Below are 25,944 nucleotides of genomic sequence, written 5' to 3' on the forward strand. Positions count from 1 at the left end.
ATGAACACACACAGTGGGGGGTGGGAGATGACCCAGTGACCTCACACCCTTATATCACTGCTTATGTAGGTGATTGACTGTTGTACAAGAATCTGTCTTTATATACTGTGTCAAGTACAAAAACATTTTTAGCAGGACACAGTTTGTTCTCTTATTCTGGGCTGTGATGATGTCACATTTTCAAACATTCAGTCCTCATCCGCTATTAAGAACTCCTTTTTCATGGCCAATAAAACCCAAGAAGACTGTGACCATGTTTGGTCTCTGTATAGTGTTTGTAATTCAGATTTACTGCTCTGATTGCTGTTTTATGTCCATAGATATAGGGTTTGATTGGTCTTTTAGTTTGTCCCGGGCCTCTTTATCTCTCCATGTTTCTATGCTAATAGCCCTTTGTGTGCTTTGTGTGTAAATAAACTAACGTAGACTCCCCCGACTAAAAAAAAGCCTTTTTAGATTTGTTTTCTCATGCTTAAACAATGACCCTAACCCTAACCCTAACCCACATGACCAATAAGCAACATTCTTCAGAAGCCAAATTGTGGCATCTTATACATGTTTTTTACAGAGAAGGTTTTTTATGGTTGTAAATTCTTGGTTGAATTTTGGTTGAATCGTATTTCTTTCTTACACTTTCCCACGTTTGCACGTTTTTGAGACTAGACTAGACAGAGATGTTTACATGTATAATTCTGTATAACAGAACAAACTGTCAGAACTGTCAAACACTACAAACTGCCTAAAATTGCCAAAATTGTTGTCCAATCCATAAAAGGTTTCTTCTACAGTGCAATTTTTAGATGGCAAAAAAAATACTTAAGAGACCCCAGAGGATAAAACTGTGCGTGTGTGTGTGTTTCCTGGTTCTTTGCTGTGCTTGGACTCTCAGTGATGTTGTTCCGTTCAGAGCCGCTGGGGGCAGCAGAGCGGTGCTTTGATAAATGCAGCCCGTCAGCACGGAGCAGAACTACCGAGAGCTGCGCCACAGACACACTGAGCACCGGAGCGGCTGAACGCGGTCCTCCACAGGGGACACTGCTGCACACACTCTGCCACCATTTTTGGAGCTGAGAGGACCCTCAGAGTCATCTTCAACCAGCCAGGACAGGACTCCATAAATTGTGTGGGGGAGATATAACCAGAGGACGCGTTCAGGTTCCACAGTCCGCGGTCAGTGCTGTCGGTAGCTACCCGAGTGTCAACGCTCCGATCTCGGCCAGTTGGTAAAGTCTTTATCCAGCTGAAAGTATTGATTTTGTGAAAGAGTCATACGGTGTCCTACCGGAGTGTTTTCGGTGAAGCTGAGCGGGAAGGAGCCGTGTGTCCACCATGGATAACGCTCATACAAAGAGTGTGGAAGAAGTTTACAGTTATTTCTGCGTCAATGAAAGCACAGGACTTTCCCTGGACGAGGTGAAGCGGCAGCGGGAGAAATGGGGCCTAAACGGTACGAGAACTTCACCTGAACACGCCACACACGGTGCCGGTATCACCGGGAACCGGCGCACTAAAGCGACTCATCAACGTGACGGGGAAACGGGAGCCCACTGTAGGGTTTGTGGGCTTAAAGTGAGCAGGAGCCGGCCGGTGTTACCGGCTCCGTGGAGCGATTTGGTCGACGTCATCACCGGCGAGCTCGCGGGTTTCCCACACGTGACGTAGTTACAAATTAACCAGCAGGAGGTAGAAAATGAAAAAGGTCAACAAGATATGGCGAAATACACTTAAAAAAAGACAAACTAACTTAAAAAAAAAATTGGAAATAAATGTAAAAAAGAAAAATTTGACAAGAAATGAATTGCAATGAAAACAAATAATCCAGAAAATAACCAGTGACATCGTCTATCATCTTTCATGACATCTACCCCTTAAATCCATTAATCACTATTCTATATGATACACACGAAATCACAACGAGAGAAGCTGTTGGTGAGTTTACAGTATCTTGATGTCAAACTATACACAAATTACACTCAAAAGTTATATTGAATCATCAGAAACACATAGGGCAGTAATTGTATTACATTGATGCAAAGGTCTCAGACTCACAGGTATGATGGATGAATATTCTAAAGGCCTTTGATCAGTCCAATGGTATTGTGATATTCAGTATATTTGCATAGTATGAATGTTCAACTTGGTATCATGGTAACTTGATCCTGATAACATTGTTGAACATGTCACCATGGTAACGTTGCTGATCATGGTGGTTGTACTGTTGTTGACCATTGTGGGTGACTTGGTAAATGTAAAGTCATCAAATGTGTAACATTGTTGTGCACAATAATCTCACTGAATGTCACTGCAAGCAAAACTGCAACAAATTAACTTGTACAACACAATTTTTCCAATTGTACTTCCAGTTATTCAACTTCACAAAATAATTATACATTAATAATACATACACATAAATGGGCGGGGGGCTAGCACACATTTAGCTGATACCGTTCTTTCTGTAATAACCAAATATTGCCTGATAATTTTGGCTCGGCGGCACCAACGGTCGAGCATCACTTGAGACCTGGCAGGTTATTTGACACTGAGCAGCGTCCCCGGGATTACTTGAGTAATGTTATCTGTAAAAGTTAATCTCTTGTCCCGACAGCTGTTTTTATATTAATATAACCTGGGGTGTAGCAGAGGGCATACCTGCATCAAAGCGTTTAACCGCATCATTTCCTATAACAATACAACACAAGTCTCTGTTAAATCACTTTAATGGACGGTATTAGATGCGTGACTCCCTCGGGAGTAAGTGCAACATGGAGTAAAACTGAGAATGAGTTGGCATGTTGTCTTTGTCTCAGATTTAGATTTGTGGGTTTAACGGTTCTCCGCCCTCAGCTCCTCTCCCAGGATTCATTTCCACATCTCACATATGAAACAGGAACAGAGTGACATGTCCTTGTGGCTGAAGTGTTAAAATTACTCTCACAGCACCTATTTCCCTTTTTGTTTCTGTTTCCTGTCTGCTCCCTGAATTGGTGTGTCTTCTTCCTCCTCGACGCAGAGCTACCCGCAGAAGAAGGTAATCGCCGCCGTCAAGTTGATATTGTTGCTGTTGTTTTGTGATGACATGCTTTCTGTGATTACATTGTTGTCATGCCGACTCTCCTCTCTGCAGGGAAATCGTTATGGGAGCTCGTCCTTGAACAGTTTGAAGACTTACTCGTGCGAATTCTTCTGCTGGCTGCTTGTATATCTTTTGTAAGTATACTTGTGGATGTGTTTGCGCTGGACGCAGCACTATTGGGTCAGTGTTACCTGATCAATCATTCTATAGCCCCTTTCACTTCAGCACTGTAGTTCTAGTTCCTGCTGTGGTCCCATGTGAAGCGGAGTGCAGGAGAATTTCCCGAATGAGTCAGACTCAAGTAACATTCCCAGATTGACTTGTGAGCAAAAGTTCTTGGTTTGTTCTCAGCTTGCACCCGACATCTAGACAGAAGACAAAATGATTTGTACAATTATATTTGTATAATCAAAGTTGCAGCCAGAGATTCAAATAATGACACAAACATGTTGCAGAATGAATAATGGCATAAAACTAGTGGACATTTGCTGTTTGTTGTTGACATCTTGAGAGTAAGAAAAGTGCAATAATGCTATTACCAATATTAATTTTCTACATGAAAACATAATGTAAAAGCATTGTTTCTGGGTCAAGGATCCCTCCAATTGTGTCCGTAATGAGTCATGACATTACAGTGCTGAGGAAGGAAGTTAAACAATAAACTATTTGATCAAAGGTCCAGCCTGGGTGGGGTTCTAGTCAGCATGTTAGTATTTCTTTGATATGCTGCATTTCTTTATTTCTAGCATATTTGCCCCCTATTGTTCACCTGCTTGAGCTTAATGATAAGTAGTTCTAAAGAACTGAAATGTTGACGGTTCCGGGCATAGGATTGCGGCCCCCCTTCCAACTCTTCACTGCAGACGTGGTGCGTTTAGGAAGTCCGAACAACTGATGGGATTATTGCCGTTATTAAGGGCGGCCTGATGGATGTCGGTAGAAAGTGCTGAAGTGTGAACTTCTTCAGTTTGTGTAACCCAGCTGAGGTTACACTTGCACATTAGGGAGCTAAACAGCTGAGAAAGCCCGCCACCCATCTAAGGAATGGTGGCAACCGCAGTAGCCGTATTGAGTTGCTGTCACCACGCGCCAAGTAAGACATCTAGTTATCAAGTGTGGCAGCCACGGAATGACTCTTGGTCCCAGTGTCATCCAGGAAAGACATTTAAATGTCTCACGGTCTCACTAGATGTTTTAGACAGATACCAATGTCAGATAATGATATAAACAGAACAAAGGTTTCTGCCGGTCACTGGGTGAGAGGTTGTGTGCTCGCTGGAAAGGTATTCAGTCTAATGCACAGAGAGACAAACTATTAAGTCTCCAATATAGCTTAGCTACAGGGCTCTGGACGTGGGACAGAACCAGAAATCCCGGAGAAAACCCAAACTGTTTACAAATTTATCTGAACCAGATTTGAACCTAGGACCTTTTTTCTATTAGGCAAGAGTCCCCAACTGCCCGAAATACCGCATCAGTTTGTTTCAGTGATTTCCATGTTGCCTGTGGTGGATCGACCAATTAGAATGATGCTTATGATAGTGCAGAGCAACTTAATTTTATGCAGCTTTTCTGCTTTCTCTGTTTGTTATGATCGCTGCACAGCAATCTAAGATAACAGATGGTTAAAAACATTCTTAGGAGGCCCCCCCTGTGCGCGCGCACAACTCAGCTTGCAGGGCTGGTATGTGTAGCGTGCACTGACCAGTCAGGTGATATGAAGGTGTCAGTGGCTGCTGTCTGACAGGGGGATAAAGCTCTACTCAGGACCAAATTTGGGCCCTGACCCGCGAGGGGAGGTCTCTGGCTGGGCCTGGGCCTCAATACAAGCTTCATCACTCCCGTACTGTAGCTTCTGCCCCGACATCAGCCTCCAACTTCACAGTAAAAGCTGATGATTTACGAGTAGATCGGCCAAACCAACCTTTACCACAGCACCCCAGTTTATTAACAAAGCAAACGAGATAAAGTTTGGACCGTTTCATGGCAGAGTTACTCCACATTTGCGGTGTTTTTGTCAAATGTCTTGATTTCATGTTGACAGATTAATTATTGAAGTCGTAATGCATTGTAACCTCTATCAATGCACTCTGTTGTCCTTTAGACGCAGTTAATGAATATAAAAGTCTGGATTGTGAATGGACTGTTTAATATTAAGGTCTGTCCCTCTTGTTGTAAGGTATTGACGTAGCGATTAAGAGTTATGTTTGCCATTTGAGTTATGCCATTTTAAAGGTCTTTGGCATCAAATGCGGCGCGTTCGCTTTAGCTGAGGTTGATTGCTTTATTACATTAAGGGACATTAACTAATTGCCTGTGACACACAAAGCAATTTTAGGGCAATTTTCCCACGGACAGCAAGTAGAATGAGTCTCTGGAGGCAGGTCCTGGCACGTGGAGGTTCCTGTGTAATTTATGAAACATAATGTGGAGTTTTTTGGCACTGGGCAATGAGCAACTGTGTGTCCCTGCCTGAAATGGAAAGGCCAGAGTGGTTCCGTCTATTATTAGGGCTGGGTATCATTTCAGAATTTTAGGTATCTGTGCCAATCCACTGCAGATATGTTGAACCGTCTTTGCACAAAAAAAGCACCCGTGGAATTAATTACTTTAACCCCCCGGAGACTGGAGAGATTTTAGCAGTTTTCATTTGGGTTTTGTAGTTCAAAAAGCCGCGTTTACAAGTTGCTGGTACGAGACCGGACAGCGCGTCGTAGCTTCTGGAAATGTTGACATTGCTGCTAAGCTTCAAACACGATGTTTTGCCATTTCCAAGGCCTTTACACAACAGATCAATAGAATTAATTCAATCAAAAACTGACACGTGACTAACACACACATGCTACAGAGTTTAGAAATGGAGAAATTGCTAGAAAGGTTTATCTTTTTTTGTTTTGTATGGGAGCTTGTTAAATGTGTGTTTTATTGATTTGCTTTTCTTCCTATTTTAAGCTTTCTAGAATCAGAAATGAATTCTAGTCCCTACAAACTTTGCCCATTTGTTGAGGTTCTGCATTTCATCAGAATTCAGAATTTTACAATCACTCTGATTGATAAAACCACATATGAAATTGCTCTGATGGTAGATTTTGAAGACTACAAACTAAAACCGTGACTCTGGGAATGAATGAAGATATTTGAATGAAGGAATTTCGAGAAATTGAGATAAATAAATGTCCTATCCCATCCATTCTTTAAGAAGCCAAATGCTGAACTGTTAATTTAAAGGCATTCTCATTCTCTATTGATCAGGAATGTGATTTCTCAGCATTTCGTCAATACTCTCACTGCATATGAGACTTTTGTATTTCTTATCTGTCCTTCCTTATTACTTCCTTCGCTGAGCTTTGATCACTGACACGTTAAGTGATATCATCATTTTCCTTCTTCCTTAGAGTAAGCTCAGTGATATGTCATCTTTCACACTATCGGAGGTCTTAATAAACCCTTACACCTTGTTTCTGTGTTTCAGGTTCTGGCCTGGTTTGAAGAGGGGGAGGAAACCATCACCGCCTTTGTGGAGCCTTTTGTTATCTTACTCATTCTTATAGCCAATGCCATCGTCGGCGTGTGGCAGGTGAGGAACTTTCAGGAGGCACATTCATTGTATTAAAACTGTGGATATGTCAGATTAGTTGTGAGTCTTTACCAGAATAATAAGCAGAATAATGCCTTTCCTGTTCAGTGATGGATGCTATCTGCTCCTCTAAACAGACACAAATGCACCTCACTGGATTTCAGCAGCATGTATAGAAACAGGATGAAGGATAACGCATTTGAAGCTTTGTGACGCATTTTACCGCTCTAGGGGACATGATGCCAATTAAGGATAACACTGCAAAAACCATGAGGTGATAAAGGGATGGAGCCTTTGTACAGAGACACACTGAGTTAAATCACTGAGCTCAACCTGTACAAAATAGCGCCGTGTTTATACTTTCTTTCGGTTTGTTCGTACACAGCAACAATTTCAAGCAAACCAAAATGCATCAAACATGAGAACACTCGCATGCTTGGGGAAGGGATTGACAAATTCACTGTGCCAAGGTCCTGATGACCAATGACTGAACTGGCAGATACTGCGTGTCACAGTCATCATCCAGGCAACATCACAAAAAAAACTGTTCAGAGGGACCCGAACAAATCTTAACAAAGGGGAAAATGCTCTGTGTTGGTGTCAAAGCGCCTTTAACAAAGGTCTAGCCGTTTCCATTGTAAGACACTAAATTTCCCCCCAACCATAACCTAGCAGAACAATTCTGTGTGCCCCCACATTCACACATCCTGTTCAGTCGTTTCATCAAAGCGGAATCTTCTCATTCCATTTAGTCTGTCACCAGGGGCCTGCATTCATTTCTTATCAGTTTATCTTCCAGTGCTTGGGAAATGTTTATGCCTGAACTCTCTCTGCCCTCGCAGGAGCGTAACGCTGAGGATGCCATTGAGGCGCTTAAGGAGTACGAGCCTGAGATGGGGAAAGTCTACCGGCAGGACAGGAAAACGGTGCAGAGGATCAAGGCCAGAGACATTGTGCCTGGAGACATCGTGGAGATTGCTGGTAAGGCTTTGACGGACACACGGTTTTGGTGAAGGGTGAGTGGCCCAGAGACCTGGCTGGGCTGTTGGGATCTAGACCCTACCCTGCTTTGACGACTCCTGCTGGTCTGATGGGGCGCCTGCATAGAGGAAGGTCAGGATCTGGGGATAGTATGAGCCTCACCTAATAAACATCAAGGGGAATACCGCTGTGTGTCACGTGGTGTGATCGTGCACTGACTTATTGTGATCAAATAGGCTCTCACAGAAAACTTAATTAAAGTTTCAAGCCTACAAAGGACTTTTGTCAAAGCACAAACACCTAAATCACTTGAGAAACAAAAATATTGTGGTCAAGGCTCCATTCTGCCTCTTCTATACAAACTCAATAGGCTTTCTCACATTGGTGCACATAGGCATTGATTGAAGTCAAACTATGTCCAAACAGTTGCAAAATGTGACAAAATGGGAGCCCTGATAATTTGCGTAATACAGAGTGAACGGAGGGCTCATGGTGCCTTGATGCATTTTCACATCTCTGTTTCTAGCCTTAAGCTAAACACCTGAAATATGAAACGTCAGGATGGCGTTTTGATTTGTGGACAAATTTGTGCAACCATATGGAAACGACATGAGCCAAAAAAAGAAGCGAACCTCGAAATACACAGAAAATTGGTTTGTGCCGCTGCTGCCGCCCTCTAATTTAATTTGTTTCTCTGTGAAAGTGTGTGTGTAATCTGCCTCCGCGCAGCGTTTTATGGAGATCCAGAAAGCCATTAAGAGCTCTGCCGTTTCCCTGTGATGCTCTGTTGGTGCCATTTGGCTCAGCCTCAGGTGAAGTCTATTTTGAACCACGCGTGTGAATCCAGGTATGGTCATGATTACATTTAGCACAGGCTCCAGTTGAACGCTCCCCCCTCCCCAAGTGCCACTGCAGAGGTGACTCACCCTGTACAAGTGATGTATTTTCAGATGTTCTTATTAACCTATTGTCTCTGCGGGGGGCAGCAGCGGCGGTTTTGGAACCCATTTTGTCATGTGGGTTTTTTCGCGCCCGGGCTTCGCCGCATCCTCGAATCTCGTTCAGTTCTCTCCTTCTCCTTTCAGCGCAGCTTTTGAACGGAGCAGCGGGATGATTCATGCTGCTGCGGCCCAGTCAGCGAATCACAGGCGCTCAAAACCCAAAGGGCACATGCTGTTTCCCCACATGGCACACACACATGCAGCACTGTACAGGGATGTACAGAGATGGATGTGTTGTGGAATGCTGGAGTCCTTGAAATGCTATCGTTATCATGATACTCCATTTAACCCTAAGCCACTGAGGTGATGCATAGTTTTTCTGCGCTCTTATTTTTAGTCGTCAAAGGGCTGTTTAGATTAAAGAATGCCTTATTTATAGCAGGCAGTGACAGTCGTGAAGATGACAGGTGTCTGGTCCCACCCCGTGCCAGCCCCCCTCATCCCGCCCTGCGGAACTTTTTTACAGTGGGTGACGTGGGAGCGTTCAGCAGGACTCCAGAGTCACCTTGGCAAGGTCAAACGCAGCTCAGAGTGTATCGGAGTGGAAAATGCAACTGTTCTTCATCAATTACCTGGGTAGATGAAATGTAGTGCTAATTAGTCCATCAGTATACAGTCAATGAATCAATTTAATTCGCAATTAGACCGTCTGGGTGATGGGTCTTTATTTCGGGGAACCTGGAAGTCCCTTTTATCATCTGGTTATTACCTCCACCATGGAGCTCACCGGTGTTTGTTTGTCCGTCTGGTTGTCTCTTTCTCGGCAGGATTACTCGAACCTTTATGAATCAGTTTTCATCAAACTTAGGTCAGATGGTGGCACTGTATTAGCCACATTTGGGCCTATAACAATACATTGTTAGGCCACGCACATTTGTTCCAACTTGCTTTGCGCCAGTTTTCCTCCTACATTGTTTTTATGTACATTTCTGTGGCTATTGACACAAAAATGTCAGGACAGAGCCAGACAAACGTTTCATCTTTGTTTTTTTTGGTTTTCATACTGATTTGGCAAACTTGAGTGGGCGTGGCTCATTCTTGAAAGAGTGCTGCATGAGTCGACTGTAACCAAGCATGGCGGACATTTGCACTCGCTACCTGTGTAGAAAATGAATCATCAGTCGATCTGATGGTGGTGCTATGACAACAACAGCAGTTGGACATGATGGAATCTAAACACAGATCCGGTCTTTTTAATAACCTGTTTTTCTTTAGAGACATAATTGGAGGGTGCATTGGTTCATATCAATCAGAGACCCATCAGAAAAACAGACATACAGGCTTAGGTGGTTAAGCGGGTAAATTGAGCAGTTTTAGGCCCTGGGAACATTTGTGACCACGAGACACAAAAGCCGACACATTGTCAATATTGTGTTGTGATTGAGGATTCATTTGTTTGCTTTGAAGAGGAACTCTTGAGTCAGATTCTCTTTCTACCTATGTACGACCGGCTTCGTCTCGGTGAAGGTCAGTGGAGGTTTTGCTGTCAGCAGATTGTGCCTGCCGTCGGTACAAACTCACCGTCTCAACTTTGTTACGTCGTCTACATCAGTTTGCGTTGTAGCAAGTGACATCTCCTGGAGCTCCAAAGTGACCCTGCCACACAGGAGGAGTGTGATGACGCAAATGCTGGCCAGCTCACTGCTGAGCCGAGAAAGGGGACACGATCCCTCTGTTGCTGCCTCAGCCTTGAGAAGAATAGCCTGCAGCCAATCTCAGGCTCCCAACACCGCCTCCTACTCTTCCTCTCTGCTCATCATTTTCGTACAGGGTTACATTAAACAGGTTTCAGTGCAACAAATGCAGCAAAGCTTCTCTCATATCCTCTCTGTGTAGTCAAGAGATTGGAGATGGAAGTATTGGGTGATAAACAGAATTAGTTGATGGAAAATGTATCAATGATTAAGAATTATTGACATTCTCTCTTTTCATTCTAACTTCTCCAGTGTGTGGGTTGCTTATGTTCTCTCATTCTTATGACCGTTAATTGAACCCCTTGAGCTGTTGGACTACATATGTCCGGTTTAGTCTGACCAACACTCCAAAAATGCCAGTTAAACTGGTTAAATGAAGAAGTCACTTTTGGTTTCTTTAAACAACATTTTGTAGACTGAACAAGTAAACGAATAAAGTTGTGTCATGAATTGTTCTTACTTTGTGATTTAGTTTTGCCTTTTGCCACAATCTGGATTTAAGTGGGTGATCAGATAAACTATGTGCACAGAAATAAGATGTCTAATGGTGTGCTGGCACATCAAGACTAACCTTTGACCTCTTCTTCACATTAGAGAATGGGTTGCTCCTCTTCATTCAGGACAACCAAGACACAGTAGAACAGAACAGAACAGAACAGTGGAAAGCATTTTATTGGATTTTCGTCTCTGGCTTCTTTGGTCTTGTGGTGGTGAGCTGAAGCTGTTGGTCTTTCACGAGGGGGAGGAGGAGAAATATACGGTGAACCAGGAACCTCTCATTACTCAGACTCTGGCAGTGAGGTTTGAGGTCAAGACGGAAGAATGTTAAACTGTTGTTTTACTTATTGCTATTCATTAAGGCAAAATGCAAATGCAAAACTTATGAAATATAAACATAATGAGAATATGAGGTTCTCCGAGTAACCTTGGCACGTTGCATAATCACAGTAGGAGGAGAGTCAGATTATAACATTAACATGCCTGAAAAAATAGATTTGCCATCACATAATCTACGTACATAAGCTGACTTTGATTTTGGCCCATTACACATTACGGTGTTAACATGATGTATTGCCTTCATCACAGTACAGTTTAAGTTCAGTTGGAGTTCCTGTGTATGGTGCAGAGTCTGGGATCGCCCCGAGAATAAGATTAGTAACACTTAGCCCGTATTTACGCTGGAAACAAAGCGTGGCACCGGTTTCTGTTGGGATGGGGAAGGTGCCAACAGTCCAGTGCTGATAATGCATTAAGCATTAGTCCACTTCACTGTCCACTTTGGCAGGTAAAAAATAACGACTTTGGCTGATAACAGGCGGTGTCCACCAGCTACAGTAGGCAGAGGACAGATAAGCCGGTTTCCTGCCGCTGTCATAACACGGTGAGCACTGTTTTTGTGTGTGTGTGTGTGTGTGTGTGTGTGTGTGTGTGTGTGTGTGTGCGTGTGTCCTGCGCTGCGTGTTAAGTTTGGAGTCTGGCAGCGATCGGACCGTACTGTGCTACACTGTATGTGGGGGGTAGCGACGGGGGAGGATCTCTCCATCTGCTCCCATTGTGTTGGAGAGATGACCTTATAGGGAAGTGCTGTGTGGATAACCATCCCACCCCAGCGTGCTGGATGCTCAGGGACCCTCCCCATCAGCACCCACACCCTCCGCTCAGATTCCAGACACCATGGATGGCATGTGGCATTTTATATGGCCTGGCAAGCGTCCGCTGTCACTGGGGGACTGTCTCTTGGCGAAGGTTCCCGACTTGTCAGCAACACAGAGAGAAACGGCTTCGCCCTGCTGACGGTGGGGGAAGCGGGGAATGAAGTCCGTAAGAGCTGTAGGTCCAACCCGTGCATCGTTAAAGAAGGAGAGGATTTCATTAAAACCAAAACCGCTGCGGGTCATTTTAGACTTTCCTCTTCTTTCTGTGTGTCTCTCCTGGGAGGTTTAATTTAGAAGCTGCTCGTGGTCAGCACATAGAGATTAAAGGCATAAGTTGGAAGCGCTGCCTGGATCTGAAAGGAGGAAATCAATCAGAGATGAAAGGGATCAGAAGTCCCCCAAAATCAAGATCCAAAGTTTAGTGGAGTTGCAAAGAGCAAACGAACCAACATTGCAATATGATTGGAAAGTATGTATGTCAGCTGTATTCTGTTGAAGGCAATAAATCAACAAACTCAAACAGCATAATTAGATAGAGAACAACATGAATGACAAATCAATCTACTCTCCTCTAAGCGTTTCATTGTGTTTATTCAGAGGACGACATTGAAGACATTTGCTTTTCAGGACTGGTTCTCTGTTAGTAAAACTTTATGAAGTGTGTCCTTCCCAGCTGTGAGGCGCGTTAACTCTAAATCATGTCCCGCACTGACTGCTGGGAATCTGCGCTATGCTATGTGGGAGGTCAAACTTAAACCCCAGACATGGTTTAATGAGGGCCAACTGCTGAGAGTGTTGACCTTAAACTACGAGGTAACGGCACCCATGTTCCCCACCTCCTCTTCCTCATCCTCTTCCTCCTCCTCACCGCAGCATCAAGCAGAAAATGATTCCAATTCTGCAGCTGCTGTTTGACTCCGTGACCAATATGTTATCAATTTTCAATTCGATGTCGATTGGACTATTATCTACGAACCCTCCCCGTTGATTTTTAACGAGAGCTCCGGCCGCGCTCACAGTCCTGGGACGAGTTTTGTTGCCATGGTAACAGAGAGAGATGTCGTGTGGAAGCTGCTTAAGATGCGTAACGGACATCGCAGAGAACTGAGAGAAAGTAGAGCGAAGCTGCTTACATAAACACATAAAATGAGCAGCCGCGCGTAGGAATCTGTGACATGGCGTCAGTATTATAATACAAAGTGCAGCCAACAGTTATGTTCCTCTTTTCTCTCAAACCGCACAGTACAAATCTTGTGAAATGTCAATGTTTTCTAAAACAAAAGTTGATAGAGAAGCTTTTTTTTTAATCTATTTTAAATAAATGTATCTTTATTTATTTGGAAACATGACTCAAGAGGGGGAAAGAAGCACGTCGCCTACATCCTGGAAGGGATGAAATGCAGGTCTGCACCAGTGACTCCTACTGGTCACTCTGGGTGCCCACGCAGAGGGGGGCGGGGCTATGCACTTCACTCGAAAGCGTGAAAAGAGGTGTAGGGCGACCTGGCGTCTAGCATAGGTGGTGTATGGCAGACAGTTGTGGCCGAGCAGCGACTGTGACAGCGTGGGGAGCTGGACGGTCTGGAATGGGGAGAAAACTCCAGGAGAGTAATGAGGAGACAAAAACATACATTTGATCCATAATTATGCTGAGTCATACACAGAGTTTTCCTCTGTGGTGTACAAGGAGAAATAAATGCATGATCAAGTATTGTCCCTTTTTTCATCTTGTACCCATATATACGTGTCAGATGCACCTGTTGACAGCCTTTTCAAACGGCCCCTTGATGTGGCAGCAGCTTGGCCTTTTGTTCAGCTGCCATCAGCACATGCAACTTCGCCGAGCACGCCACACCGCAAGCTGGCCTGTCCCTTAATACGCCGCAGGGGGTCGGGTGCCAGGCAAAGCTGGTGAAAGGCCCGTTTAGCAGGGACTTAAGGGAGCATAGCAGGGAGCGGGACGTCTCATTGCAGTGAACTCGTAGATGCAAAACTTGTACACTGTTTGACCTGCTGCCAAGCGCAGGAATACTTGGACTGCTACCAAGTAGGATGTTGACACAAAGGGACCGATGATTTACACACACACTCGTCAGGAGCAGGCCTGCAGTGTAACACAGCTTTCGGACATTTGAGTCAAAACACTGGGTCTTTGTGCGAGGATTCCGGTGTCGCTGAGAGACGCCCGTCCGCTCAGCCACCACTCTCGGCTCGGAATTCCATTAGAAACTCAGTGTGTCTTCGGGAGTAATGGCAGGAAGTGTTACTCAGTCGTAGAGGATGTAATTGTAAAGCTTTGCGCCTTCTAAGAAGAAGGTCTAATGTTTTGTTCTGTTGCTCAGCTACAGGCGACCATTGATCTCTCACAGCGACAGGATCAGTTCACTTAATCAAAGCATTGCTGATATTTTTATCTTTAGCAGTTTCCAACCGTTTTTATGCAAATGTTGACATTGAATAGAACATTCTTGGTGGAAACAGGAAATATGGAAATACATTCTTTGCATGCTGGGGTTCAGGTGGATTGAAGTTTGGTTTGGAAAAGTGTGAAATGACCAAAGACGACACACACAGAACAGAAAGCTCATATGTTATTATGACGTCATGTAAAGCACAGAGAGGAAGCTGGAGGTGGTTAAGCCGAGAGAATGACTGGTGTGGTTATGATCTGTCACTCTTATTTCACAACACTCACAGTCACTTCAGTCTTGGACTTTACAGAGCTCACATGTTGGACACCTTACTAAGAGTTATTTGACTCTAAAGCAAAAGTTTGTACCATTGTTACTCGAGTATCAGTGGCGTGTGGTCTCGTGTGTATTTTGAACTCAAAGTGAACCGACCCTAAGCCTGCACTGTTCTGCATGTGACCTTCTCAGAAGTGGAGCTTCAATTGCACCATTTTGTTTCCGTATTTGGACGCTTTAAAGATGTAACCGGGGGTAATCTTTCTGAGAAAAGCCGCCACCAGAGTTCCTGGCACTGTTGGCGAGGACACAAAGTGAGTTGACGCTGGTCCAATTCCTCGTAACCAGAAGTCCATGCGTGGGCGAACCAAGACTGTTGAGGCAGCTGTGGCGATTGAGGCAGATGCACTGACATCTGGCACAGCGACGTCTTGTTTTTACGAGTGTCTAGACGGAGCGAGGGTCTCAGGTGAAACTGACGAGGCTCGGCTCTCGCTGACGGATGCAGAGGACGCTCTCATCCCCTAACCTCTTCCTGCGCTGTGGCAGTGATGAGGAAACAGCTGCCGTCATGTGTCCACATTTAAACCTGATCAGCTCATCGGGGAACATATTGAAATGCTTTACCCATGTTTGGCTACAGGCATTGTTGGCGCCGTCGCTATTTCCCTCCTCCACCCTCCCTCCTCTCAAGGGCACGGGGGCGGTAGGTGGGTGGGTGTGTGGGTGTTCTGATTACTGTACGTGATCCCCTCAAATAGGAATAAACTGTATGGTTTCCTTCAACTTCCTACTGATTTAACAGTTTGTCCGTGTATTAACTTTAGCTTTGTTTTGTTTTCACATCTGTGTGTGTGTGTGTGTCACGCACTTGGCTGGAGTCTCTGACACACTTTGCACTTTTACCTAAGTAGGCCTATGTGTCGACTCTGAGCCCTCAGATCTGTGCCGGAGCCTGAGCCATTTCCCCACTTTACTTTGCCTTTATGTGCCATTAGGAAGCTGAATTTGGGTCACTGCGATTCACGTGGACCCAAATTGGCCTTTTCCTTTGAGACGCCTTTTATGGCTCACAAGTCCTTCATTTCTCTCTCTCTCTCTCTCTCTCTCTCTCTCTCCCTGCAGCGCTGTGTGTGTGTTTGTGTGTGTGGTACAGCCGCCACCCTGTAATGAGCTTCATCAGTTCAGTTTAGATTAATACTGAGAGGCTGTTGGCAGAAAACACACACAAGAACTCATCTATCAAGTCAGAGTTGTATCCTGTACTCACACGGAGCGCTGCGATGGAGTGGAAGGAATGTGTGGGACTCAAACCTGCGAGTGTTGGCCGTGTCAGTGGTGTGATCTGCCTAAAGGGCCACACATGAATGTATCCATGCATGTATCTATTTGAACAGGAAACGTACTGATTCAACATGTGGGCTGTTCTTCCATTTCTGTTTCCAACAAGCAGCTGACAGTGAGAAGTCAAATAAATGAGTCCAGTCAATGTTTCTCAGGTTCCCACTGTGTTTGTATGTGTCTAATGATCTTCACCGTTTTGCTTCTGTGTGGTTTTAGTCGGAGACAAGGTGCCAGCCGACATCCGGATCTGTTCAATCAAATCCACAACCCTGAGGGTGGACCAGTCCATTCTGACCGGTGAGACGCGTCTGACTGCTCATCTTAATTCTGTCTTCTGTCGTCTGTGAATTCAAAACTCTCTCTAAACTCTGCTGCTAGTGGAGGATTTAGCAAACAAATTCTACTTACTGAGCAAACAGACGGACACAGGATGAGAGGATTCTGCTGATGGAGTGAGAAAAGGTTTAGCAGAAATGAAAACATAATTATCCATTGTAATGATATGAATTCAAAAACTCAAGCTGCCACAGCATTTTCACCTTCTTAGGCTCAAACTCTTTAATCGTGGCATTACGAAATGTGACTCAGATGTGGTGATTTGTGTTTTTGGTTGCACCAGCCAGGCGTTGATGACATAAGTGATTCATTGTTTTGTCTCAGTCAGCCTGTGAACAAACACGCCCGCATAGGTGTCGTCCCGGGAGATGACATTGTAACTGCCGAAACTCCAAAGAAACTTCAAAGTAACAAGCTGAGGCGTGAGAGGTCCCACCCTGGGATAAACAGGCCTGACAGGATGCAGGAGGAGGCTGCAAAAGAAAAAGTCTTTAAAGTTTTGGATGGGATCAATTTCTCAACTGTACACTAACATGAAATCCAAATGTCATGATTGGAGCCCATGGAGAGTCAACATGTGGGCTGACAGTGAGGAGATAACTGTGTGAACTTGAACCTGTGTGGACACCAAGTCCGCTTGCACAGACACACGCTAACCAGTTTGACCTTTTTCTCCCTGTAGGTGAGTCCGTGTCCGTCATCAAACACACCGACCCCGTGCCCGACCCACGTGCTGTCAATCAGGACAAGAAGAACATGCTCTTCTCTGTAAGCACACAACGCCGCTCTGCACACACTCCCTCCTCTATTGCCCTCCAGCTACTCGCCCATCTGGTTTCTGTCTTCTCCCTGCACAGGCTCCTCAATGTTTTCCTTTGGCAATGTATCAATTTCATCCCGCATTTTTCTTTTTGACAGGGAACCAATATCGCAGCGGGAAAGGCCGTGGGCGTGGTGGTGGCCAGCGGCGTCAACACTGAGATCGGTAAGATCCGTGACGAGATGGCGGCCACCGAGCAGGACAAGACACCCCTGCAGCAGAAGCTAGACGAGTTCGGCCAGCAGCTGTCCAAGGTCATCTCGCTCATCTGCATCGCCGTGTGGATCATCAACATTGGCCACTTCAACGACCCCGTCCACGGGGGGTCCTGGATCCGCGGCGCCGTCTACTACTTCAAGATCGCCGTGGCTCTGGCCGTGGCCGCCATCCCCGAAGGTCTCCCGGCCGTCATCACCACCTGCCTGGCCCTGGGCACCCGCCGCATGGCCAAGAAGAACGCCATCGTGCGCAGCCTGCCCTCTGTGGAGACCCTGGGCTGCACCTCCGTCATCTGCTCTGACAAGACAGGAACCCTCACCACCAACCAGATGTCTGTCAGCAGGGTGAGAAGCAAACACACACACCAGAGCTGGGATCAGGCCACACACACACACTGTAGCTGGTCACAAACCAATGACGTCGTGGAGTTATAACCGAAACCCCAGAAGGAAGCAGCTGGTTTCAGTATGATCCGAGAAATATTTGTCTGCAGCCCTGAAAGTGTTTGTTTAGCCTACAGAACAAGAAACAAACAGTTCTTCACTGTACATTAAGGCACATGATTTCCATTTGTCAGATTCGAGTTGAGTCGACACCACTACAGAGCTTGGTCATGGATACGCATCTTACAAACCAGGATGTGATGTGACCGTTTGACAGTCGCTCTGAGCTCCAACACAAATGGTTTCGGCGCGTTGATCGTTTTATCCAACTTTGCTTTGTCACGGTTGGTGTTTGAACAAAGCAACTGTGGTCTGGGAGAAAAGCCAGAGAGTTCCAGTTTCTGTCTCTGCAGTGTTTCCAGGTAAACATTCTCTGCAGGAATCAAACCCCCCACCAGCTCCTCCACTTCAAACGAAGCTCTGCTTCTGCCGTTAACGTCTGTGCAAACACAGAGTGGAGTTCACTGCGACGGGGAATAAAAGCTGTTAAACAAGGAGACGACATCATCATCCTGCTGCTGCTGCTACGCACATTTACTCTGAGCTGCTGGATGACTTGCAGTGCTGCTGTTGCATAACCGACCTTGCGTCACTGCAAAGCAGCCGGCATGGACTTGATCCTGTCTCACTCTCTCTCTGTCTCACTCTCTCTCTCTCTCTCTCTCTCTCTCTCTCTCTGTCTCTGTCTCTGTCTCTGTCTCTTGCTCTTGCTCTTGCTCTTGCTCTTGCTCTTGCTCTTGCTCTTGCTCTTGCTCTTGCTCTTGCTCTCGCTCTGTCTCACTCTCTGTCTCTGTCTGTCTCAGTCTCTGTCTCTTGCTCTCTGTCTGTCTCTGTCTCTGTCTGTGTCTCTTGCTCTCTGTCTCTTGCTCTCTCTCTGTCTCACTCTCTGTCTCTTGCTCTGTCTCTGTCTCTAGCTCTCTCTACGTCTCACTCTCTGTCTGTGTCTCTTGCTCTGTCTCTGTCTCTCTCTGGGCAAATATTTAGAGCGTATTAGCATTTATTAATCCTCTCTGCTAGCTGTTCTGAACGAGTAACACAGCTTGATTTGTCTTGTCATTTGACAGATTTTGCATTTCCTCAGCTGATATGGAAGTTTTGTTTACAGCCTGGAGTCATTCAGTGATTTTGTCATGAATTCAGTTTTCAGTGACTTATTCTGATTCACCCTGAGTCAATGTTAAAGAAAAATGCATTTTCATTCAGAACAAATTCAGTGAAATCACCTGTAGTTCTTACATACGGTCGGACTATGATGGCTCATTGTTCTCATTTCAAAAGACTACAGAGACGGAGAGACAGCAAACTAATGAAAACAAGTTCATTATGCACCAAAGCTCAAAGCTACAAATAATGCAGGTCTGCAGGTTCATGTCACCCAAGTGCTGCGTGTAACAGATGATGAGAGAGCAATGGATTGTGGGAGAGTGAGGGCTGCCAGGCTGGAGACGCACCGTCACTTTGTGAATCCTCATCTTTGTCTTTGTTCCTTTTGCTCGTTTGATCTTCAGATGTTCATTGTGGAAAAAGCTGAAGGTGACAGCTGCTTCCTGTCTGAGTTCACCATCACAGGCTCCACCTACGCACCTGAAGGAGACGTGTGAGTGTGCTGACACCACAGGTTTACACACACACACACACAGCCTCACAGACACACACAGGTTAATGCTCTGTGCTTCTCCTCAGGTACCAGGATGGTAAACAGGTGAAAAGCTCCCAGTATGACGGTCTGGTTGAGATGGCGACCATCTGTGCGCTGTGTAACGACTCCTCCCTGGACTTTAATGAGGTCTGAACCCTGTCTATCTATCTGTCTGTCTGTCTGTCCGTCGCTGTACGTGTCCGACCCAACGCGACAGCCATGATGATTGCTTCTGACGTTTCAGGCAAAGGGCGTGTACGAGAAGGTCGGCGAGGCCACAGAAACGGCGCTGACCTGCCTGGTGGAGAAGATGAACGTCTTTGACACGGAGGTCCACAGCCTGTCGAAGATTGACAGGGCCAACGCCTGCAACTCGGTGAGTGACAGCTCCCCCTCACGCCTCCTGTCCTTTTGCTCGTCTTCAGCAGGTTTTCTCAATGCATTTTGTCTTTTCACCCTGTCAGGTGATCAAGCAGCTGATGAGGAAGGAGTTCACCCTTGAGTTCTCCAGAGACAGGAAGTCCATGTCCGTGTACTGCACCCCCAACAAGTCCCGTTCCTCCATGGGCAAGATGTTTGTCAAGGTATTCTGACGTGGACCTAAAGGAAGACAGATGCATGGAACTGTGACCGCTCACATAAGGAGTGATTCACTAGCGATTGTTCAGTTTGTTCTTTTGCTGAAAAAAGGAAAAAAGGGCGAACAAACGGCTAATTATCCGCTTTATTTAGCTGTAATAGTTTTTGATGTTGTGTCGTAGACTAGGCTAGATCTACTCTCTCAATACTCCGCACTGGAAAGACGCCATGAAGCTGTTTGCCCCGATGCTACTGTCCTCAGAGTATATGAGTGTATAGTGCTGTCAGAGGCGTCTCGTGCCTCCATAGTGGTCGGGTGGCTTTGCAGTCCACAGTGCTTTCACAGCGTCGTCTTGCATTCCAGCGTCTTGAAGTCATGAGGTTTTCATTGCACATGACTTACTGGTGACAAGGGGACACCCACGATGTGCCCACACTTGTGAGAAACGGCAGACAGGTCTAGCGTGTCTCCAAGTTCTGTCTTATCTCACCAGAAACAATGCGGGAGTCGACAGGCAGCACACAGACATCTTCCTGGTGTCTTTGCTCCAGTTGTCAGTTAACACGTGATTCACGCCGTGTGTTTTACACGTGTGTGTGTGTGTGTGTGTGTGTGTGTGTGTGTGTGTGTGTGTGTGTGTGTGTGTGTGTGTGTGTGTGTGTGTGTGTGTGTGTGTGTGTGTGTGTGTGTGTGTGTGTGTGTGTGTGTGTGTGTGTGTGTGTGTGTGTGTCCATTGTGTCCCACAGGGAGCACCAGAGGGAGTGATTGACCGCTGCACTCACGTCAGAGTGGGCAACAGCAAAGTTCCCCTCAGCAAAGCCATCAAGGAGAAGATCATGTCTGTGATCCGCGACTACGGGACGGGCCGCGACACCCTGAGGTGCTTGGCTCTGGCCACGCGAGACAGCCCGCCCAAGATGGACGACATGGTTCTGTCCGAAACCGCCAAGTTCGTGGAGTACGAGGTAAACGTTTGTCTGATTCCTGTTGTAGTTCTGTGAGAGTGTCAACAGTAGACTCCATGTGTCACTCTGCATGTCTTTGTTGTCTAGTCTGACCTGACCTTCGTTGGCTGCGTGGGCATGCTGGACCCTCCCAGACAGGAAGTCGCCGCCTCCATTGCGCTCTGCCGCCAGGCCGGCATCCGCGTCATCATGATCACCGGGGACAACAAGGGCACGGCGGTGGCCATCTGTCGCCGCATCGGCATCCTGAGCGAGGACGACGACATCGAGCACATGGCCTTCACCGGCCGCGAGTTCGACGAGCTCTCGCCCCAAGCGCAGCGCGATGCTGTCACGCACGCACGCTGCTTCGCCCGTGTCGAGCCCTCCCACAAGTCCAAGATTGTCGAGTTCCTGCAAGGGTTTGACGAGATCACAGCGATGGTACGACATCTAAAACTAACTAACAAACTAAACAACAACACGTCATTTCAAGACAGTTACTCTGTAAAGACACAATTAATAACCACCTACCAAATAATCTGCTCTATGCCCATCTTTTGGTTGTTAAATTAAATTTTAAATGTTTTTCTGAAATCCCCATGTCTCCTCAGACGGGCGACGGCGTGAACGATGCCCCAGCCCTGAAGAAAGCCGAGATCGGCATCGCCATGGGCTCAGGCACGGCCGTGGCCAAGTCGGCGTCTGAGATGGTCCTCGCCGACGACAACTTCTCCTCCATCGTGGCGGCTGTGGAGGAGGGACGAGCCATCTACAACAACATGAAGCAGTTCATCAGATACCTCATCTCCTCCAACGTGGGAGAGGTGGTGTGGTGAGTCTCTCCTCCTTCCTCCTCTTCCTACTGGATACACACACACACACACACACCTCGGTTGAGGCAATTTTGGAATGATAGGCAATGTCCAGGAGCAGCTTCTAACATGGCCGTTTCTCCTGGCAGCATCTTCCTCACAGCGGCGCTGGGCTTCCCCGAGGCTCTGATCCCGGTCCAGCTGCTGTGGGTCAACCTGGTGACAGACGGGCTCCCCGCCACCGCGCTGGGCTTCAACCCTCCAGACCTGGACATCATGGAGAAGCCCCCCCGCAACGCCAAGGAGCCCCTCATCTCAGGCTGGCTCTTTTTCAGATACTTGGCCATTGGATGTGAGTTGATGACGACATGTTGTGATTCCGGAAAATTGCCTCCAAACTTTGTGTTTTTTTTGTGTTTTTGTATGTTGGGGCGTGTTGAGATGTTAGCCGTTCACTCAGCAGGTCCCTTGATCCATCAGTCAAGCCTGTAGGCCTTTAAATGGACCCTTATGGAGCCATGAACATGTGTGAAAGCCTCTATAGTCTTCTCTACATTAACATATACATTTAGTTACATACAAATGACCTCATTAAGTGTTTTCCTACAAATATTTGCCCTGGAACAAGAAAAGGCCACAAGTCTCTTGCGTGACGTTTGCTAAACAGTTTAGTCTGTGTTATTTTGCGTGCAGGCTACGTGGGCGCTGCCACGGTGGGAGCTGCCGCCTGGTGGTTCACGGTGTCTGACGATGGACCCCAGCTCACTCTGTACCAGCTGGTGAGTCCTCCCGACTCTGCTTGTGACCCGTTTCTCCTCCTTCCTGCGGCTCCCTGCCCTCCCTCATGCCTCTGCTTTCCCCTCCCTCCCCGCAGAGCCACTTCCTCCAGTGCAGCCCGGACAACCCGGACTTCGAGGGCCTGGACTGCCACGTGTTCGAGTCGCCCTATCCCATGACCATGGCCCTGTCTGTGCTGGTCACCATAGAGATGTGTAACGCTCTTAACAGGTGCGAGCTTCACAGAGATCAGAGGATTGGTCGCTCTCTGTAGATTCAAGACAAATGTGTAAAACGTTATCCTCCCCTCTTCTCTCCTCAGTCTGTCAGAGAACCAGTCGCTGCTCCGTATGCCCCCCTGGGAGAACATTTGGCTCCTGGGGGCCATCTGCCTCTCCATGTCCCTTCACTTCCTCATCCTCTATGTGGAGCCTCTGCCAGTGAGTTTGGAGGATTTAGGTTTTTGTATTTAAAGGATAACTGTAGGTAAAATTGTGCATTTGTGGTTTACATCCTGCATCAAACTAATATTGAAGAAATGATGCACAGTCTAAGCAAGCCAAGAGTTTCATTAAAAACCATAAGCTGCAGCTGGTAAACATTTCCTGCCAACATCAGCTGGCAACTGTTGGAAATTGTTTTTTATTCAGGCTCTGATTAAAAAACTGCAGCTTGTTCAGTTTGAAGATTAGATCTGTTCAAAGTCTATAATTGGATGTAAAAACAAAACAAATGTTTCAGGGCCGATTGTTCCTCTGCAGATCACAGCTCTGGCTGTGGTTCAGTTTGCCCCCTAGTGGCTGTTTGGTTTATGACAGGCCTGTTGTGAAATGTGAATCAGTCGTGTGTTCAGATGTTTGACAGGCCAACATCATCTATATGAAGAGGTTAAATTTATGGCTCCACACTGACGACACACACGTAAAGCCAGAGTGTCTTAACTCTTTAATGTCCATTCTCATTTGTGGAACACGGCGATCTGAGTTCAGCCTGAAGAGCAAACAGGGTGACAGATTTCATGAATGCGTGGCATTTTTTTTTGGTAACACCTTTCATAAACATGTGATGTCATCTAAATAATGTACACGGGTAATGCAGACAGATGTTGTTGTCTCTTCAGCTGATGTGATGCTGTGTTCTCCCTCATCAGGTCATCTTCCAGATCACCCCTCTGGACGTGACCCAGTGGATGATGGTGCTGAAGATCTCCCTGCCCGTCATCCTGCTGGACGAGCTGCTTAAGTTTATGGCCAGACACTACCAGGACTTTGGTAAACAGCTGGAGAAACCAGGCAGCAAAGGCTGCTGCCTGTCTGCATGTGCCGATGGGATCTCCTGGCCCTTCGTGGCCGTTTCCCTGCCGCTGGTGCTGTGGATCTACAGCACCGACACTAACACGTCTGCCATGTTGTGGCCCTGACTGACTCCAGTACATCACACACACACCCCTCCCCCCCACCACCTCCGTGCACCAGTGTGAAGTGGAAATTAACACACACCTAACAGTTAAAACCAGTAGCTGCAGTCAACACACTCACCTGCTCTGACAGACACACTCCGTCTGCTGTCAGATCACTTACGTATTAAGGTTAAGTTTGTTTGTTTTGGCGTTGTTCTGTGGGCGGGGCCGGGGTTATGTTGTTGTTTTTAATGACTTAGCGTCCTCGCATTTTAATTTCCGGTCGAGCTTTTCTCTGTTTTTGAAAAAAAAGGGACGTCCACCCGGTCAGAGTCTGTTGAGCTGTACAGAGAATTTACACTATTTTATTATGAGTAACATTTTGTAGTTTTGGAGGGCGGGGGGCGGGGGGGCGGTACAGTACCATGATACTAATATCTGGGCAGAGACTTGAAGGTGTTTCGCTCTGACATGAACTCCAGTTTGTCTGGTCATTTTTGAGCTTTGTGCGTCGCTTTGATTCTTTTCTGCATTAGGCAGAGCTCAGCTACCTCAGTGCTGCTGATATCAACCGGATGATCTCTAACACCATTTCACACAGATTTACCTTGTTTAGTGTTGCAGCGACTTGTTTAGCAGTGAACACTTGGCCTGATGTCCTTCATACACGTTTAGCCTGTGAGTTCTTCTATCAGAGTATTAGAGCCCCTGTTGGGAACAATACAGATGTCAAGAATAAAGTCATAGTATTTTGAGATCTCTCCCTCCCTAAGCATCATGACCAACAGTGAAACATTTTTCTTTAACCTTTATTCTCATCATAACATTTACTTTTTTCTTGAAATATTATGAGACTGAAATAGTAATATTGCAATAATACTCTCTGTTAACTCGTATAAAGTTTGCTTGACATATCAATACTTTATTTTCGTGTCCTTTCGACCCTTTTCTCTTTATTCTTGTAACAATTTGACTTTTGTCGTCTTTATTCCTGCAGCAGTTTTTTTTTTCTCCATAATATTCCGACTTTATTCCTGATCTCTTATTCGTTTCCAGCAGCAGTCCCAACACTCCATCGTACCAGACATTTTTTTTCTGGTCTGTAAAACTTGTTTACTTGAAGAAAACTTGTTTTTGAGATTCATTAATTCATTCAATTTATTTGGTCCTTATCTTATATCATAATGTATATATAAATATATAAATGTGCACATACTGTACTTGAATATGTATAAAGGCACCAAGCAGCTGTTGAGCACAACATGGACATTTGGAGGGTTTAGATGCGTGCAGGCCGGTGCTGTGAGGCCTGTGGACGGCTGAAGGGACTCGTCGGTGTCCAAGTGTCGTTACACACCGGGTGTGTGTAGATTTTGTTTGTTGTCAAAATGCTCCATTCCATTCCGCGCGTTTGTTGCAGTTTTTCCTGTAGTCTTTGGTAGGTATGTGTGCATGTCAGCTCCTGTAATACCTGACCAGTGAGTGTTTGAGTTTCCTTCCCGCTAACTGTTGTTTCCTCTAATGCCTCCACCTGTTAACCTGCAGTGAGTACACCTCTGCCCTGCATGCTCACTAGCGCCCCCTCTGTCAGACATGCTGAGAATTTAAGTGAAGTTGTTGTTTTATTATTTGCCTTTAATGTCACTAAGTGCTACAATCATAAAATAGAAATAGGAAACGTTGGTTTTGTAATCTGGTTTATCACGTTGTACCATGTTTTGGCTTCTGGCAGACACTCGTTATTCAAATAGACATTTAAGTTTTCATTAAAATCTGATTAAGGCAATAATTATCTCTGCCAAGGATGTCAAGCTTTCTCTTGTGTTGGTTTGTCAGTCTGTGTGTCTGTCTTACTTGAAAAGTCAGGAGCTAATATTCAGTTTGGCAGGTTTGGTCAGGATCCAAGGAAGAACCCATGACATTCTGGTACTTGTTGGCCTGATGGTGGCGCTGCAATTGA

General features: G+C 46.0%; 1 protein-coding gene across 1 annotated transcript; it reads left to right on the top strand.

Annotated features, from left to right (window-relative positions):
• The first annotated feature begins 287 nt into the window (after positions 1 to 287).
• On the top strand, positions 288 to 24,279 carry LOC143011700 (sarcoplasmic/endoplasmic reticulum calcium ATPase 2-like). Its single transcript, XM_076164671.1, has 20 exons — positions 288 to 1,447; positions 3,011 to 3,028; positions 3,125 to 3,207; positions 6,546 to 6,650; positions 7,493 to 7,631; positions 16,229 to 16,309; positions 17,031 to 17,116; positions 17,267 to 17,731; positions 19,339 to 19,427; positions 19,514 to 19,616; positions 19,714 to 19,845; positions 19,934 to 20,053; positions 20,796 to 21,014; positions 21,102 to 21,437; positions 21,608 to 21,828; positions 21,958 to 22,160; positions 22,502 to 22,587; positions 22,683 to 22,816; positions 22,908 to 23,025; positions 23,736 to 24,279. The coding sequence occupies exons 1-20, from the start codon at positions 1,330 to 1,332 to the stop codon at positions 24,003 to 24,005; spliced, it is 3,126 nt and encodes a 1,041-aa protein (XP_076020786.1). The 5' UTR covers positions 288 to 1,329; the 3' UTR covers positions 24,006 to 24,279.
• Positions 24,280 to 25,944: the final 1,665 nt, after the last annotated feature.

Source organism: Genypterus blacodes, unplaced genomic scaffold, assembly GCF_046128005.1.
Source record: "Genypterus blacodes isolate CSIRO-AG114 ecotype Tasmania unplaced genomic scaffold, CSIRO-AGI_Gbla_v1 ptg000138l_1, whole genome shotgun sequence".
NCBI lineage: Eukaryota > Metazoa > Chordata > Actinopteri > Ophidiiformes > Ophidiidae > Genypterus > Genypterus blacodes.

Coding starts and splice junctions, on each gene's coding strand:
- LOC143011700 (XM_076164671.1), top strand. CDS start 1,330: ATGGATAACGCTCATACAAAGAGTGTGGAAGAAGTTTACAGTTATTTC. Junction 6,651..7,492: donor CCATCGTCGGCGTGTGGCAG/GTGAGGAACTTT, acceptor CTGCCCTCGCAG/GAGCGTAACGCTGAGGATGC. Junction 22,588..22,682: donor AGCTCACTCTGTACCAGCTG/GTGAGTCCTCCC, acceptor CCCTCCCCGCAG/AGCCACTTCCTCCAGTGCAG.